We start from the raw sequence: 16,826 nt of genomic DNA, 5'->3' as shown, positions 1-16,826 counted from the left end.
GGAGTCGATTTAGAAGAGAGAGAAGATCCAGTATTAGAATCAGAATTTAAAAAGAGTTTTGGAGGACTTAAGGTCAAATAAGGCAGAAGGGATAGGTAACATTCCATCAGAATGTCTAAAATCATTGGGGGAAGTGGCAACAAAATGACACATGTTGGTGTGACGAACGTATGAGTGGCGACATACCATCTTTCAGAAAAGCATCATCCACACAATTCCGAAGACGGCAAGAGCTGACAAGTGCTAGAATTATCGCACAATCAGCTTGACAGCTCATGCATCCAAGTTGCTTACAAGAATAATATACAGAAGAATGGGAAAGAAAATTGAGACTGCACTAGATGACGATCAGTTTGGCTAGAGGAAAAGTAAAGGCACAAGAGAGGCAGTTCTGACATTGCGGTTAATAATGGAAGCAAGGCTAAAGAAAAATCAAGACACATTCATAGGATTTGTCAACCTGGAAAAAGCATTTGACAATGTAAAACGGTGCAAGATGTTCGAAATTCTGAAAAAAGTAGGGGTAAGCTATAGGGAGATACGGGTCATATACAATATGTACAATAGCCAAGAGGGAATAATAAGAGTGTATGACCAGGAATGATGTGCTCATATTGAAAAGGGTGTAAGACAAGGATGCAGCCTTTCGCCCCTACTGCTCAATCTGTACATCAAGTAAGCAATGATGGAAATAAAAGAAAGGTTCAAGAGTGAAACTAAAATTCAAGGTGAAAGGATCTCAGTGATATGATTCGCTGAAGACATTGCTATCCTGAGTGAAAGTGAAGAAGAATTACATGATGTGTTGAGGCAGCAAAATAACCTGTAGTGGACGGAGCAAGGGGGACATCAAAAGCAGACTAGCTATGGCAAAAAAGGCATTCCTGGCCACTAGAAGTCTGTGAATATCAAATATCACCCATAATTTGAGAAAGAAATTTCTGAGAATGTATGTCTGGAGTACAGCATTGTATGGTAGTGAAATGTGGGAAAGCCAGAACAGAAGAGAACTGAAGCATTTGAGATGCGGTGCTACAGACGAATGTTGAAAATTAGGTGGACTGATAAGGTAAGGAATGAGGAGGTTCTATGCAGAATTGGAGAGGAAAGGAATGTGTGGAAAACACTGATAAGGAGAAGGGACAGGATGATAGGACATCTGTTAAGAGATGAGGGAATGACTTCCATGGTACTAGAGGGAGCTGTAGAGGGCAAAAACGGTAGAGGAAGACAGAGATTGGAATACGTCCAGCAAATAATTGAGGACGTAGGTTGCAAGTGCTGCTCCGAGACGAAGAGGTTAGCACATTTTCGTGGCGGGCTGCATCAAACCAGTTACACTGAGGGGGGAGAGAGCCTTACGCTTTCTTTTGCTGATTAGCATTATTCCTTTATGTGCCTAAATTGTTGGAAAATAGTAGTTAAAAATTAAAGTTTGGGTGCTGAAGAACAATTGTGATGTAATAAAATATTACAGACAGGCTTTTATCACTTGTGTAAAGAGTTGAAGCCCATGATAATGATTATTTGAAAGCAACTAATTTTCCAAAACACTAAATTAAGTCACTATGTCGGATTGAAAGAAATAGTTAATAAGTTTTGTTTTTACTCAGTTATATCCTGAAGTCCAATATTAACAGGTAATAGACAGCATGAAACAACTAGTTGTATTAAATTACCAGATGTGAGTGAATATTTTCAAAGAGAGTATGTAGAGTGTTTGAGTCTTTTGCAGTATAATTGCTATTGCCAGCATGAGTGTAAAATTTCAGCTCAGTGGGGGTAGTTTCATTGCGACAAAAGTGTAAGACTTTTATTCTGCGCTTTGGGAAATGTAATGTATAGGAAACAGGATGCAAAATAGGCTTAGCTTATGGTATGCTGTTATTTTTACAGTGTCTATTTCTTTTGTGTTGATAACACACAATTTTGTATCAAACCTGTTGTTTATTGTGATAAATGTTATTCTTAGTTTTTGTTGCTACTGCTTCTCATAAGTGTTACTTATTTGTTGGAAACAGGAAAGAGGAAGAACTAAACTTGCCACTAACAATCCTTTCACAATAAAAAGCAAAATGTATTCCATACAAAAATCACTGTTTATTTGTTACAAACATAAGGGATATTCCAAAGATAATGTTATGTCATTATCACCAATGAAGAAATTGATACGGTGTAGATCAAATACAGCAACACTCAGTAGTTCACTGTAGTGAAACTGAAACAAAAAAAAAAAAAAACAAAAAAAAAAAAATTCACAGAGACTGATTACTACAATTAATGTCGTGTGTGTGTTTTAAGCAGTATTTTATTTTTAGGTATCAGAATTTCTGTATGTGTTCTATAAGTTAAGTCTTAAATGTTTCTTTTAAGTGTTTTGATGGTTCTCTAAGTGGAACATTGAATTTCAGGATGGCGTTCAAGTTCTCAGAAGTAACAGTGATGTTGACCAGGACATAGGTAAGCATTGGGCATTGCATATGGCAGTTAATAAACCATAAAGCATGTACTAATCATTACTTCAAGTTGTAAATTTGTAAAGCCATGAGTCTTGCCTGAAACACACTTTTGTAGTAGTGTTGGCACATACTTTAGTTGTCACTGTTGGTAGACATCTTATTTGGTGTTTCAATAATGGGAATTCTTGGATAAAAAGAGTAACCAAAAATGAGAAATAGCTACAGGCAAGTGATAGCTGATTGACGTGTGGTTCATAGAAACTCGTAAGAGCACAGACTTATTACAAGCATTAGAGCCGTGCTGGTGCATACGTGCACACACAGACATGCATGGCACGGGGGCACGTGGGCGATTGTATATGACAGGTATTGTCTATGACTTGTCTAGAGCAAATTGACACATGTGGTGCAGGTGGCCCACACACAGTGTGTGTGAGGAGGGAGGCAACAGGCATGTGGCCTTGTCACGCCGGTAAAGCTTTATCACAACGTATCGGCACTATTGGGACTGGCAAGGGAACAAATGTGTTCAGAATTAGAATTTCTTTTTAGCTGTCAATTTTCCATTTTTTCTGTGGAGGAGCTGTCTGCTGTATACCTGAGATTCATGAATTGTGACCACATTGTAATGAAATTTAAATTGATAATCAAATATTGAATAATATTGAAGGCCATTGTTTCAGCTATCATCATCATCATCATCATCATCAGCCAATTCAATCTCTAGATGATGTGGCCTCTTCGAGTCATGGATTCAGGTAGGCTTTCAGAAGTCTTCTCCAAGTGAGATGGTCTTGGGCAGTTCTCTGCCAGCGATCTTCTTGATGTCTTTGTCCCATCTGCCTGGTGGTCTTCCTCTAGGCCTCCGGTGCTCTCTCAGACTCCACTCCAGTACTAGCTTCGTCCACCCGTTGTCTTTTCTTCTTGTGATGTGGCCAGCCCACAGCCATTTCAAGGAACCTAATCTCTCTAAGATGTCATTAACCTTCGTCACAGACCGGATGTCATCTGCCCTTTTCCTGTTCTTTCTTGTATAGCCCAGCATTGACCTCTCCGTGGCTCTCTGTGCTGTCCTAAGTTTCCCTTTTGTACATGAGTTCAGTGTCCATGTCTCGCAGCTGTACGTCATCACAGGAAGAATGCATTGATCAAATACTGCTTTCTTCAGATTTACTGGCATTTTTGACCTGAATACTTTTGAATTCTTCCCAAATGCTTTCCAGCCGAGCTTGATGTGTCGATAGATTTCTGGCCTTATATCTCCCTTCATATTTATAATCTGGCCAAGGTAGACATATTCACTGACCTCTTCTAGTAGACTGTCCTTGACTTTCACATCTCCAGCTGGGACCCATTTGTTGGATATTACTTTTGTTTTGGAAAGGTTCATGTTCAAGCCAACCAGCTGACATTCCGATTCAAGATCTGTAACTAAGTTTTGGAGCTCTGCGAAGTCTTTGGCCAGTAAGGCAATATCATCAGCAAATCTCAAGTTGGTAAGCCTTCTTCCATTAATTCTAATTCCCTTACCTTTAATGTTTCAGCTATAGAACTTCATATTTGTGTGAAAGAATAGCTGATGAAATAATGCTCCCTTTGAGTTAGCTGCTAAAATTGTGGCGACACCGAGACATATTTTGAACAGAACAAATTAAAAAGATTTATGTTGAGGAGCGTAACAACAGACTTTAATTGTCATCCGTGTTTGTAATCAGCAACAAAACTTAAATCCAGCTTCACTAGCTTTCGTAACTCAATCCAGCACTCATCACAGCTGATAATATGTACAGAAAGAGAAAGGAAGTGTAAGATGCAGTGATGAGAAGAGATGGGTACCATTCGAATAAATTTCGACCTGGATAATTATTTGAATATGTAGATCATTTAACCAGATTTATTCACCACTAAATTATTTGTGACATAAATAACGAATAACGTGTAATGCCATCATATTTTCTTTGTTTACTTCTTGTACTATTTTTTTCTTTGGCTCAGTGCAGTTTCTGCTTGATAAATAACATATTAATGATTAGTCTAGAAGTGTGTCTTTGTGGCTCAGTGGCTTAAATTCCAAACTACAAAACTAAGGCCATAGGGGCCTATCCCCGGTTGGTCCTAAGATTTCCTCTGTTACTTATCGCTTTTTCCACCTATAAAAATGGCAGCAATTACAAGTCAAGTTGCACCGTATTCCGCAGTACATGTTAAAATGTAGAACCCCCTCTAATTGGCTCTATAAGTCTATTTGGTTTTGGGAAGAAGTCTAAGGGCGCACGACTGTGCACAGTAATGCACTGCAGTGCTGGAACAAACCTTCGAGTAGAGCACAGCTTTACTTGATTTGTAGCATAGTCAGGAAACCACAGCTGCCCAGTGTGCAGGCTACAATGTAACGTCGTCGTTTTATTGGCTGTCGCAGCCTGGCTATTGCAGATGAGCTGCTGAGTGTGTTACAGCCTTATTACAGTACCAATTCGGCCCCATTCAACTGTGTCTGCGCCTGCCAGTATGTCTCCACCTCCCATTGCTAACATGTGCAAGAACTATGTAAGCCGCCAGTGATGAGAACACAGCCAACAAAAATTCATAATCTTCAACACTTTTCTTAGACTGCTAAGACTATCAGATATACATGTTTACTTGGTATAATTACTCAATTCATTCGTGTTTGTAGTGCTACATAATGAGTGAACTCTAAGCAAGCTTGCCATTAGAACATGGAATAGTTTTTCGATCCGACAGGCATCTACTCAATTATAGGCTTTGAGATTCAAAAATATAGAAAGAGACACTGGGATTAGGTCCATAAAGGTTTATAAAATTGCAGCACACTTGCAGCTTTTGTGTAATGAAAGTTCCAGAAGACAATTGAAAGACGATTCTTGTCTTTCTAAACCAAAGCAATTATTGCAGCAGTGTGTTATCCATGATTTAGAAACAAGTACCACATTTCACCCGTATTGCTGATTGCTGTTTGTGGCCAAGGGTGCCTTTCAACAACATACAGAGACATAACAGCCAAAGAAATATCAGAGATTTTATTTGGAATGTGATTTGATAAGTGAAGTTAAAGTAGAATCACAACAGCAGGAAGGATTATTTCTCAGTTTTTGCTGACGAAGATTCTGAGTTCGAAGACATATATCGTTATCGTGATTAAGGAGGAATTCAGGTGTGCATTAAATGTGTAGAACGTATTTTCTTTAGTGCCACAATGGCAAATCTCCAAAAATCGAAGAAAGTTTATGATGTGATGTTTGAAAACAGTTATTTTTATTTGAGAACTAATTTAAAAGAAACAAAAAGTATGTTTGTTTAATAAATTACAAAGCACAGGAGCAGTAAATTGCACTGGATTTCAAATTTATGTACTTTCCTTAACACATTTTATTCACGGATGACAAATAAATGTTTTTATTTGTGTAAGTGAATAATGTTTCGAATATTATTTGTTATTCATGAATAATGAATAATAATTTATATCTGTATTTGTTATTTGTCATGCACATAAATTTCACCCAAGTTCAGTGGTAAGTAAATCACATCACACATGCACGCACTGCAGACTTCCAGTCCATGTGAGAATGAGTGCAGGTGCATGAAATCCATGTGGCTGCAAACAAGCAGCTGGTGTACATCCACTCATGTGGCTGTAATAACATCAGTAATCTTCGGCAACTTTCACCAGTGTTAGCGTAGCGTATTCATGCTCTCATTTGCACATTGCAGGCACATGTGGGCCACAGGCCACATGCTTGCAGGGTTGTAGTATGATGGATGAGTGTATGCGAAAGATCTTTTGTGCAGGTTGTCTTCAGGAGAATGAACCATGTAGTGCAGGTTTATGGGTCATGATATTGTGTATTTTGTGTGGGTGGCTGAACACTACATTGGGTAATGAGGATTGTTCTTTTGGGTATGTTGTTCCTTACCTTAGGTCATGTTGAGAGGTAATCAAAGTATTGATGAAGGATGTGGTTGACATTTTCAAGGGTGGGGTGATAAGTGGATGATTGAGCATTGACTGGTTCTAGTGAGGGTGGCTGTGTTGGTGTAGCAGGAAGAGATGTGAAAAGAAATATTTTTCCATGTATTGTTGGTGGCTGGTGCATTTGATATGAACATAGGTTTTTGTGGTGCCATCTGTAAGACGGAGATTAAGGTAGCTCCTTGAGAAAGACAATGTGAAGTGAATTTGGGAGTAAATATTGAAGTTTTGGAGGAAAAGAGTGTCGGTCAGACTGTCAGCGAGAGCAGCACCGCTAGTTCCTGCTACTAATAAGGCGAGTACACTGTTCACTTGTTACATATTTTTACAAGCTTCAAACAGGAGTGACTCTAGTAATGGATAGGAACTGTGATTGTTGTGTACATATGCAAGCTGAGTTTGCGGCCCTTCACTCACAGCTCCAGGCTGCTTTGGCTTCCGTCACACAGCTTGAGGCTGCTGCCAAGGGGCGTCAGTGTGGGGGATCGAATGCGGGGATGCGAGGGACGTTGAGCACGTCCCGCGTGTCCCCCGTTAGGTCCACTGCTGTGGCTGCCCCGGGTACTGCCTGTACTGAGGTTGACCCTCACCCATGGTCAAGTGGGAGATCATTCCAAAGTCCAGCAGGCAGTGAAAAACTCTCCGAGGGGCCGATCATAGGGCTTCCTTGGTTTGTTTGATGAACAGGTTTCAGGCATTATCGGTGGCTGACGATGTCTCTGAGCCAGATGCAGTCATCCACCCTGTGCCAGAGGAAGCTCCACGGCCTGAAAGATCTGGGCATTCACAGAGGTTGGGTTTGCTGGTAGTTGGGATCTCCAACGTTAGGCGCGTAATGGGGCCCCTTAGAAACGTGGCTGCCAAGGAGGGGAAGGAAGCCAGTGTGCACTCCGTGTGCATACCAGGGGGAGTCATTCTGGATGTGGGAAGGGTGCTTCTGGATGCCATGAAGAATACAGGGTGCAGCCAACTGCAGGTGGTTTCTCATGTCGGTACCAATGACGTGTGTCGCTTTGGATCAGAGCAGATTCTGTCCAGTTTCGGGCGGCTAGCGGAAGTGGTGAAGACGGCCAGTCTTGCTTCCGAGATTAAGGCAGAGCTCACCATCAGCAGCATCGTCGATAGAACAGACTGTGGTCCTTTGGTGCAGAGCCAAGTGGAGGTTCTGAATCAGAGGCTCAGGCAGTTCTGTGACCGTGTAGGCTGCAGATTCCTTGACTTGCACCATCGGGTGGTGGGTTTCCGGTTCCACTTAATAGATCAGGAGTTTACTACACACAGGAGGTGGCTACATGGGTGGCAGGGGCTGTGTGGAAGGGACTGGGCGGTTTTTTAGGTTAGAGGGTCTCGGAACCACAGAAGGGGCGTCCGTCAGAAAGTGGGTGGGTAAAATACAGTAAGGTAGCTGTAGAAACAATTGGTATTGTAAATTGCCGTAGCTGTGTTGGGAAAGAACCAGAGCTCCAAGCCCTAACATAAAGCACTGAAGCTCAAATAGTTGTAGGTACAGAGAGCTGGCTAAAGCCGGAAATAAGTTCAGCCAAAACTTTTTCATATGATCCAACAGTGTTCAAAAAGGATAGATTAAATACAGTTGGTGGTGGAGTATTTATTGCTGTCAGAGGTAGTTTTTCTTGTAGTGAAATTGAAGTAGATAGTTCATGTGAAATAGTATGTATGGGTAGAGGTTATACCTGACAATCGGTGTAAACTATTAATTGGGTCATTTTACGGACCCCCCAACTCGGAAGATATAGTTGCTGAACAGTTAAAAGAAAACTTGAGTCTCATTTCAAATAAGTACCCCACTCATACAATTATAGTCGGTGGTGACTTTAATCTACCCTCAATATACTGGAAAAATTAAACGTTCAAAGCCGGTGGCAGGCGTAAAACGTCAACCGAAATTGTACTGAATGCTTTCTCAGAAAATTATTCTGAACAATTAGTTCATGAGCCCACTCGAATGGCTGTGAAAGCATACGTGGCCTTTTAGCAACAAATAATCCTGGACAAATAGTGAGTATTGTTACGAATACAGGGATTAGCGACCACAAGGCTGTTGCTGCTAGGCTGAATACCGTAACACCTACAACCATCAAAAAGAAACGCAAAGAATATCTATTTAAAATAGCTGATAAAAATGCTCTTAACGCCTTTTTAAGAGACAGTCTTCACTCATTCCGATCTGATCATGTAAGTGTAGAAAAGTTGTGGAATGTTTTCAAAGAGATAGTATCAACAGCAATTGAAAGATATATACCACATAAATTAATAAGTTCCCCCATGGTACACACAACGGGTCAGATCGTTGTTGCAAAAGCAACAAAAAAAGCATGCCAAATTTAAAAGAATGCAAAATCCCCAAGATTGGCAAAGTTTTACAGAAGTTCAAAATATGGCGCGTACTTCAATGCGAGATGCTTTTAATAATTTCCACAATGAAATTCTGTCTCGTAATCTGGCAGAAAACCCAAAGAGATTCTGGTCATACATAAAGCACACCAGTGGCAAGACCCAATCAATACCTTCACTGCGCGATAGCAACGGTGAAGTCACTGATGACAGTGCCACTAAAACAGAGTTATTAAGCATGGTTTTCTGAAGCTCCTTCACCAAAGTAGATGAAGTAAATATTCCTGAATTCCAATCGAGAAGAACTGCCAAGATCAGAAACATAGAAGTAGATATCCTCGGTGTAACAAAGCAGCTTAAATCACTTAATAAAGGCAAGGCCTCTGGTCCAGATTGTATACCAGTCAGGTTCCTCTCAGAGTATGCTGATAAAATAGCTCCATATTTAGCAATTATATACAACCACTCGCTCACAGAAAGATCCATACCTAAAGACTGGAAAGTTGCTCAATTCACATCAATATCCAAAAAGGGATGTATACGGTATTCGAACATTATGAAGTACCTCGAAGAAAATGATTTATTGACACATAGTCAGGACGGATTCAGAAAATATCGTTCTTGTGAAACACAACTAGCTCTTTATATTTGTGAAGTAATAAGTGCTATCGACAGGGGATGTCAAATTGATTCCATATTTTTAGATTTCCAGAAGGCTTTCAACACCGTTCCTCACAGACGTCTTCTAACCAAACTGCATGCCTACGGAGTGCAACTGGATTCATGATTTCCTGTCAGATAGGTTACAGTTCGTAGTAATAGACAGAAAATCATTGAGTAAAACAGAAGTAATATTCGGCATTCCCCAAGGCAGTGTTATAGGTCCTTTATTGTTCCTGATCTATATTAACGACATAGGAGACAATCTGAGTAGCCGTCTCAGATTGTTTGCAGATGATGCTGTCATTTACCATCTTGTAAAGGTCATCAGATGATCAAAATGACTTGCAGAATGATTTAGATAAAATATCTGTATGGTGTGATAAGTGGCAATTGATCCTGAATAAGGAAAAGTGTGAAGTTATTGACATGAGTACTAAAAGAAATCAGCTAAATTTAGATTATGTGATAAGTCACACAAATCTGAAGGCTGTAAATTCATCTAAATACTTAGGGATTATAATTACAAATAACCTAAATTGGAATGATTGTGGAATTATTGTGGGTAGAGAAAACCAAAAACTGCGATTCATTGGCAGAACAGTGAGAAGGTGCAACAAGTCTACTAAAGAGACTGCTTACACCACACTTGTCCGCCCTATTCTGGAGTATTGCTGTGTGGTGTGGGATCCGCATCAGGTGGGACTGACGGATGACATCGAAAAAGTACAAAGAAGGGCAGCTCGTTTTGTATTATCGTGAAGTAGGGGAGATAGTGCCACAGACATGATACGTGAATTGGAGTGGCAGTCATTAAAACAAAGGCGTTGCGATGGGATCTTCTCATGAAATTTCAATCACCAGTTTTCTCCTCCAATTGCGAAAACATTCTGTTGGCACCCACCTACATAAGGAGAAATTATCATCATGATAAAATGAGAGAGATCAGGGCTCACACAGAAAAATTAAAGTGCTCGTTTTTCCTGCGTGCCATTCAAGAGTGGAATGGTAGAGAGACAGCTTGAAGGTGTTTAATTGAACCGTCTGCCAGGCACTTTATTGTGAATAGCAGAGTAATCGCGTAGATGTAGATGTAGAAAGGCCAGAGACAGCCCTTATCAAATCATGAAGATATCCTTAATGAAATCAGACAAGAGGTTTTAGTTTTGCTCAGGAATAGAAAGGATTCCTCTAGGGTGTCCATAAACGAGTTAGCATAAGATGGTACCTCTGTACAGATTTCACTATGTAGATGTTTATGAAGGCTGATTCACAAAATCCTTGTTTTGATTTTTAATTCTATATTGTCTCTGTTGACTCCTTATATGCTGATACAAATTCATAATTTTGTTATGTGGCACTTTCTGGTCCTTATTTTTATTAGTAAGCCACTCGACAGGTATCTGAAGTACTGGTAACTCAAGGAGGCAGGCAGTTTTATGTCAAAGAATGAGTAGTATACACAAACTGCTAGTGGAACCATGCCAACATTGGTAGTTGTAATGATTACAGTCATGATGTTTTCATAATGCTTGCCGCAGTATTGCTGGACTTGCTGGAACGTTCGTTCTGCAGAAATTCTTCCTCTCTGTGATGCTGTAAGTTCATCTAGTATGTGTAATAGGTTTGGATTGAAGGCATTGTTTAGGAAAGGAAAGTGTTGCTGACACTTGTAATGGTTTTTCCAGCTAATGCAACACAGCATTTGATAACTTGATCTTGGTTGTACCGGTAGTTTTTGCTGGAAGACAAAACTGCACCATTTATCGTTGTACTACTGTTTCTTAGTTCTACTTTTGTCAAGGCTCTGGATTTTCTGTTCATGTAACAGTTTACAATTACAGTTTCTGTTAGGAAAGCTGAATAAATCCAATGTGCCCCACTCTCTGTAAATGAGATTGTGGGCACAGCACTTCTCTCTGGCACTGTCATTCCATTTTCCTTAAAAATAGCTGTACCTCACATGCTTGTGCATTAGTCTGTGTTACTCTGGTTGGGCAAATTGTCAACACTTCCTGAGTTTGTACTTGTATCCATTTGCCTATAGTTCCTCACTCTATTGGATGTGGGTGAACAGTAAAACAGTGGTATCATGCCTTCACTGTCAAAACTTGGATTGATATATGTAGTTTTGCTCTATCAGTACTGAATTCAGCTGTTGCCATATGATAGAATCGTGCTGAGTTCTTCTCAGTTATTCTACGATGTTGTAGTCCTGCAGGAAATTCCTTTTTTGCCTTGTATAGTCCTGCTAAGAATTGTTGCGGAACTTAGATGCCTGTGTATTGCATCATAAACAACTTCTTACAGAATTGATACTTCTATTCTTCCAATGTTCAGGCTATTCACCAAAGTTCACAACATCCTAGCTATGGTCATTTGTCTGTTCAGCACACTTAACCGAGTCTGTGCTCTCTTTAGGTTGTTTTTTATTGTCGGCATAGTATTTCTTATGTACTGCAGTAATTTCATAGTCAACTCCTGTACCATCTCTGTATTACTTAACACACTCTACTCCTGGTTTGACAGCTGTGTTTTAGTGGTGTCTGCTATTACCTGTATTTGTCCCACTTTGTTATTCAGATTTTGCATGTCTTCATTGCCTGCTATACAAAACACTATTTTCAGTAAATCCCTTTCTGTGTCCAACTGTCCTCTTCTTCGTACTAATGTCTGTGGTAGTACTACTGTTAATTGATTCAGCTGTATTCCCAATTTCCCGTACAAGAATCTCAACTCTTGATACTTATCATGTATTTCCTTTGGAACTTCCTCTCTCTGCATTTCCTTGTGTAAGTCTGAGAATACATCTTGTAACCTGCGAACCTCATACTTTGCTTCCCATACATCAAAAGTTAATATCAACATCGACTGTTGGCCAGTTCACATTGAATCTGCCTTCCAGAAGAACAATATTCCAGATTGTAGACTCTGGTTCTGAACTGTATTTGACAGTTCTCATGGATGTCCAAGTTGGCGTGCCACATAAGAGAAAGAAACCTTTATCAGTTCCTTCCCTCATCTGAAAATGCATACACACGAGGGGCGGAAAACTATAAAAATCACTTCTACCCTACTTATTGACAAATAATGAAAAAAAAACTGACTTCCAAACCCCTTGATACATATCTCACCAATAAATTTATGGCAACACTTCACAAAATAAAGACAACAAATCTGCACAATAACTCTACAAACAACATAAGGACCTGATCAGAAACTACTCATTCTGTTATCTGAGTGCTTGAGGTACAGAGTTTGCAACTGTATCATCACTAGGTTACCATTTCCTAACTTTACCAGACTTTTTTTTTGGTAATGATACAGCTAATGAGACTTGCAACAGTGCATCCACAGCTCCTTTGAGTGGCTTGTGACTCTGTTCTCATGAACAGTAGATGTTTTCATCAGCAGTTGTAACTTAACACATACTGGTTAAGTCATTTTAGTGATTTGATGTGGACTGCGGTACTTGGTTAAAAACTTCTTAGTTTTAACTTCCGGCATATATAGGTTTGTTAACAGTACTCACAGACCATTTCTATACTGTGGCAGTTTCCCTGCATGTTGCCCCCATCCTGTACCTGACATTTTAAGGCTTTTGTATTGGCTCACTTCACTCTTTGCCAAACTTCATGTAAACGTTTTGCAAATTCCTTTCCTGACTCACTATTAGTTTCAAGTTTGGCTTTATCGTTTCAAAGGGAAATGGACTCTGTCTGCCATAAACAACCTCGTATGGTGAAAGATTGATACTAGTATGGACTTTGCAGTTGTACGCCAAGACCATGAACTCGAGGTATGTGTTCCAGTCATTGTGGTGGCTATTCATGTAGTGGCTTAAAATTTTAGAAATGGTTTTTTGCACTTGCCCTCTTCGCCCATTTTCTTGTAGCTGAAAAGAGCTTGTTTCAATATGGAGTTTTCAGTTGTGAAGTACATGACACATCTCTCTCATTAGATCTGATACTAAATTCATACTCTGATCAGTGATTATGATATCTGGTACACCAAACTTGAGTATTCAACTATTTAGCATTTCTTGTGCTACTGTGTTAGCATTTTGGTTCAGAATTGCTATGTATCATGAAAAATGTGTGTTATTGCTTTTATATACTTACTCTCTGCTGGTGTTATATTAAACAGCCCTAAAATATCCAGCCCAACCATTTCGAAAGGTTTACATGCCTCTGGCAATCTTTGTAATGGAATTTCTTGGTGACCAAGGTCAGCCCTCTGTGCACAAGATAGGCAGTTTTTCACATAAAGTTCTACATTATGTCTCCTGGTCTTCCACCAGAACTTCTTAGAAATTTGTCTATCCATCGTTCAGCGACCACTGTGACCCACTAACATGTGGCCATGCACCTGTTGCTAAATCCTATCCACGAACACCGCCAGAACCACCATGTGTAGTCCATAACATTTTGATATGTAAGCCATCTTGTGTCATGAGCTGTGACTGTGACCTGAATATGTTTGTGCCTTCAGCCATTCAATGACAGGTTTTCCTAGTGCTTGGAGCACCCAGAGTTTCCTGTTTAATGTATCTACATTTGTATACTTTCTACCTTGTTTATGAACAACTTGACAGTTGAATTCACTCAATTTAAGTGCCTATCTGGCCAGTCTACTAGAAAGATCTATTAATATCAACTACCATTTGAGCAGTGCATGATCTGTTACTAACTTAAATTTCTGACCATGCAGATAAGTGCTAACATCTCCTTTTCTGTAGTTGAGTAGTCCCATTCCACCCTGTTTAGTTGTCTCGGCACGGAAGCTACTGGTTGTTGTTTACCATCTATGTTTTGACTTAGAATACAACCAATCACACCATTGCTGGCACCACATGGCAAGTTGAACTCTTTCTCTGACTCAAGAAATATCAGTACTGGATCTGATATTGACACTTTTGTCAGTACCTCAAATGCTGTGTGACACTCTGCTGACCACTCAAAATTTTACATCTATCCTTAATAAACAATTCAATGGTTCTGTGATTTCTGCAGAATACCAAATGAATTTTCAATAATAATTACATAGTCCAATGAATGATTGTACACACATCAAAAAAAGTTTTGCATCACCACGGCTCCCAGAACTCCTGAAGACGAATGTTGACTGTGGATATTGTATCACAAACACAATCCCTTTGTCTGTTCAGAGATGCCACTAAACATGTCCAAAGATGTAAACGGCCCTGCATGAGCAGCGCCTATTAGATGGAGGGGGTCCGACTGCCGATCTATTCCAGTCGTTCCATGAGGAAGGAGGTACATGGCTCGTGTTGTCTGTAGTTCAACCATGCCTAGACAGTCAGTACCATGGTTCAGTCGTGTCCCCATTGTTACTTTGTGCCAGGAAGGGCTCTCAACAAAGAAAGTGTCCAGGCGTGTCGGAGTGAACCAAAGTGTTGTTGTTCGGACATGGAGGAGATACAGAGAGACAGGAACTGTCAATCTCATGCCTCGCCCAGGCTGCCCAAGGGCCACTAGCGTAGTGGATGACCACTGCCTGTGGATTATGGCTCAGAGAAACCGTGTCAGTAATGCCACCATGTTGAATAATGCTTTTTGTGCAGCCACAGGACATCGTATTATGACTCAAACTGTGCACAATAGGCTGCATGATGTGCAACTTCACTCCAGACATCCATGCCGAGGTCCATCTTTGCACCACGACACCATGCAGCACAGTACAGATGGGCGCAACAACATACCGAATGGACTGCTCAGAATCGGCATCACATTCTCTTCCCTGCTGTTTTGGGGTGGCATTATGTGGGGCCGATGTACGCCGCTGGTGGTCATGGAAGGAACGTAGCGGCTGTACGATATGTGAATGCCATCCTCCGGCCAATAGTGCAACCATATCGGCAGCATATTGGTGAGGCATTCGTGTACATGGATGACAGTTCATGCCCCCATCACGCACATCTTGTGAATGACTTCCTTCAGGATAATGACATTGCTCATCTCTAGTGGCCAGCATGTTCTCCAGACATGAACCCTATCGAACATGCCTGGGATGGATTGAAAAAAGCTGTTTATGGTCGATATGACTCACCAACCACTCTGAGATCTGCGCCGAATCACTGTTGAGGGGTGGGACAATCTGGATCAACAGTGTCTTGAAGAACTTGTGGATAGTATGCCACAATGAATACAGGCATGCACCAGTGCAAGAAGATGTGCTACTGGTTATTAGAGGTACCGGTGTGTACAGCAGTCTGGACCACCACCTCTGAAGGTCTCGCTGTATGGTGGTACAACATGCAAGGTGTGGTTTTCATGAGCAATAAAAATGGCAGAAATGATGTTTATGTTGATCTCTGTTCCAATTTTCTGTACAGGTTCCGAAACTCTAGGAACTGAGGTGATGCAAAACTTTTTTTGATTTGTGTAGTTGCTTTGTTGTTTGTGGTGTCTAGAAGTCGTGTACTGCTGACACTAATTGGGAATTGGTTTTAACACCTTCTCCGCAATTACAGGTCTGAGGTAGTTAACTTCTGTTCCTTACGGAATGGTATTTATCCACGCTGAGCTTCACATGTGCTGTTTATAGTTTGAGTTATACTATTCTAGACATCTCAAGTATTCTTCCTTATCTTTCAAGAATATTATTATGTCATCCAAGGATACCATACACTACTTACGCTTTAATCCATGAAGTACTCCAACTAACAATCTCTGAAACGTAGCTGGTTCATTATTGAGTCCAAGTGACATTCTGCGATACTGATAATGGCCCCATGGTGTTTCAAAGGCAGTTTTCAGTCTGTCCACTGGAACTACTTCTAGTTGGTGACATCCGCTGCTTAGATCCACCGTAGAGAACTATTTGCATTGGCCTAAGTTATCCAACACCTCTTAATACTGGGGATGGGATATGCATCTGCGACAGCTTTCATGTTCAAAGATCGGTAATCGCAACAGAATCTGTATTTTGTAGTACCGTCTGGTGATTTTGTTCGGAACAATGGCCTTACTTGCATCCCACAAACTATCACTATGTTCTATTATTTCTTCTGCTAGTTGCAGATCTATGAGCTCTTCCATTAGAGGATGGATATACTGTGGGGCATGGCATGGCTTTCTATAGACCAGAGTATTATTGACCATGGTTATACAATGTTGTGCAATAGGGGTTGCTGGTTAATGTGCCATCTGTGTTAAACAAATGCATGAAGTGTAGCATAAAACTTCATTGCTTGTCGATCACTGCCTTGTAAGTGATTCACTTTTTTGCGTAATGCAGATGCCCTGATGGTTTGCTTGTGGCTTTGATCATCAAAAGACCTACCAGTGTATCCAAAACTTCCAAAGTGGCACTCATTAAGCCCTTTGACAGATTAACCTCAT

At 40.5% G+C, this 16,826-nt stretch overlaps 1 protein-coding gene across 1 annotated transcript in view; it reads left to right on the top strand.

The window, feature by feature from the left end:
* The window catches only part of LOC126183517 (early endosome antigen 1-like), a 214,041-nt gene that overhangs the window by 60,332 nt on the left and 136,883 nt on the right, over positions 1 to 16,826 (top strand). Inside the window, exon 4 of the mRNA XM_049925573.1 lies at positions 2,412 to 2,460. Coding sequence (XP_049781530.1) covers positions 2,412 to 2,460 — 49 coding nt within the window. The remainder of the gene's footprint in view (positions 1 to 2,411; positions 2,461 to 16,826) is intronic.

The sequence above is a fragment of the Schistocerca cancellata genome, chromosome 4 (assembly GCF_023864275.1).
Source record: "Schistocerca cancellata isolate TAMUIC-IGC-003103 chromosome 4, iqSchCanc2.1, whole genome shotgun sequence".
NCBI classification, from domain to species: Eukaryota; Metazoa; Arthropoda; class Insecta; order Orthoptera; family Acrididae; genus Schistocerca; species Schistocerca cancellata.
The sequence above is the reverse complement of the archived record's forward strand: the minus strand, read 5'-3'. Positions and strand labels throughout refer to the sequence as shown.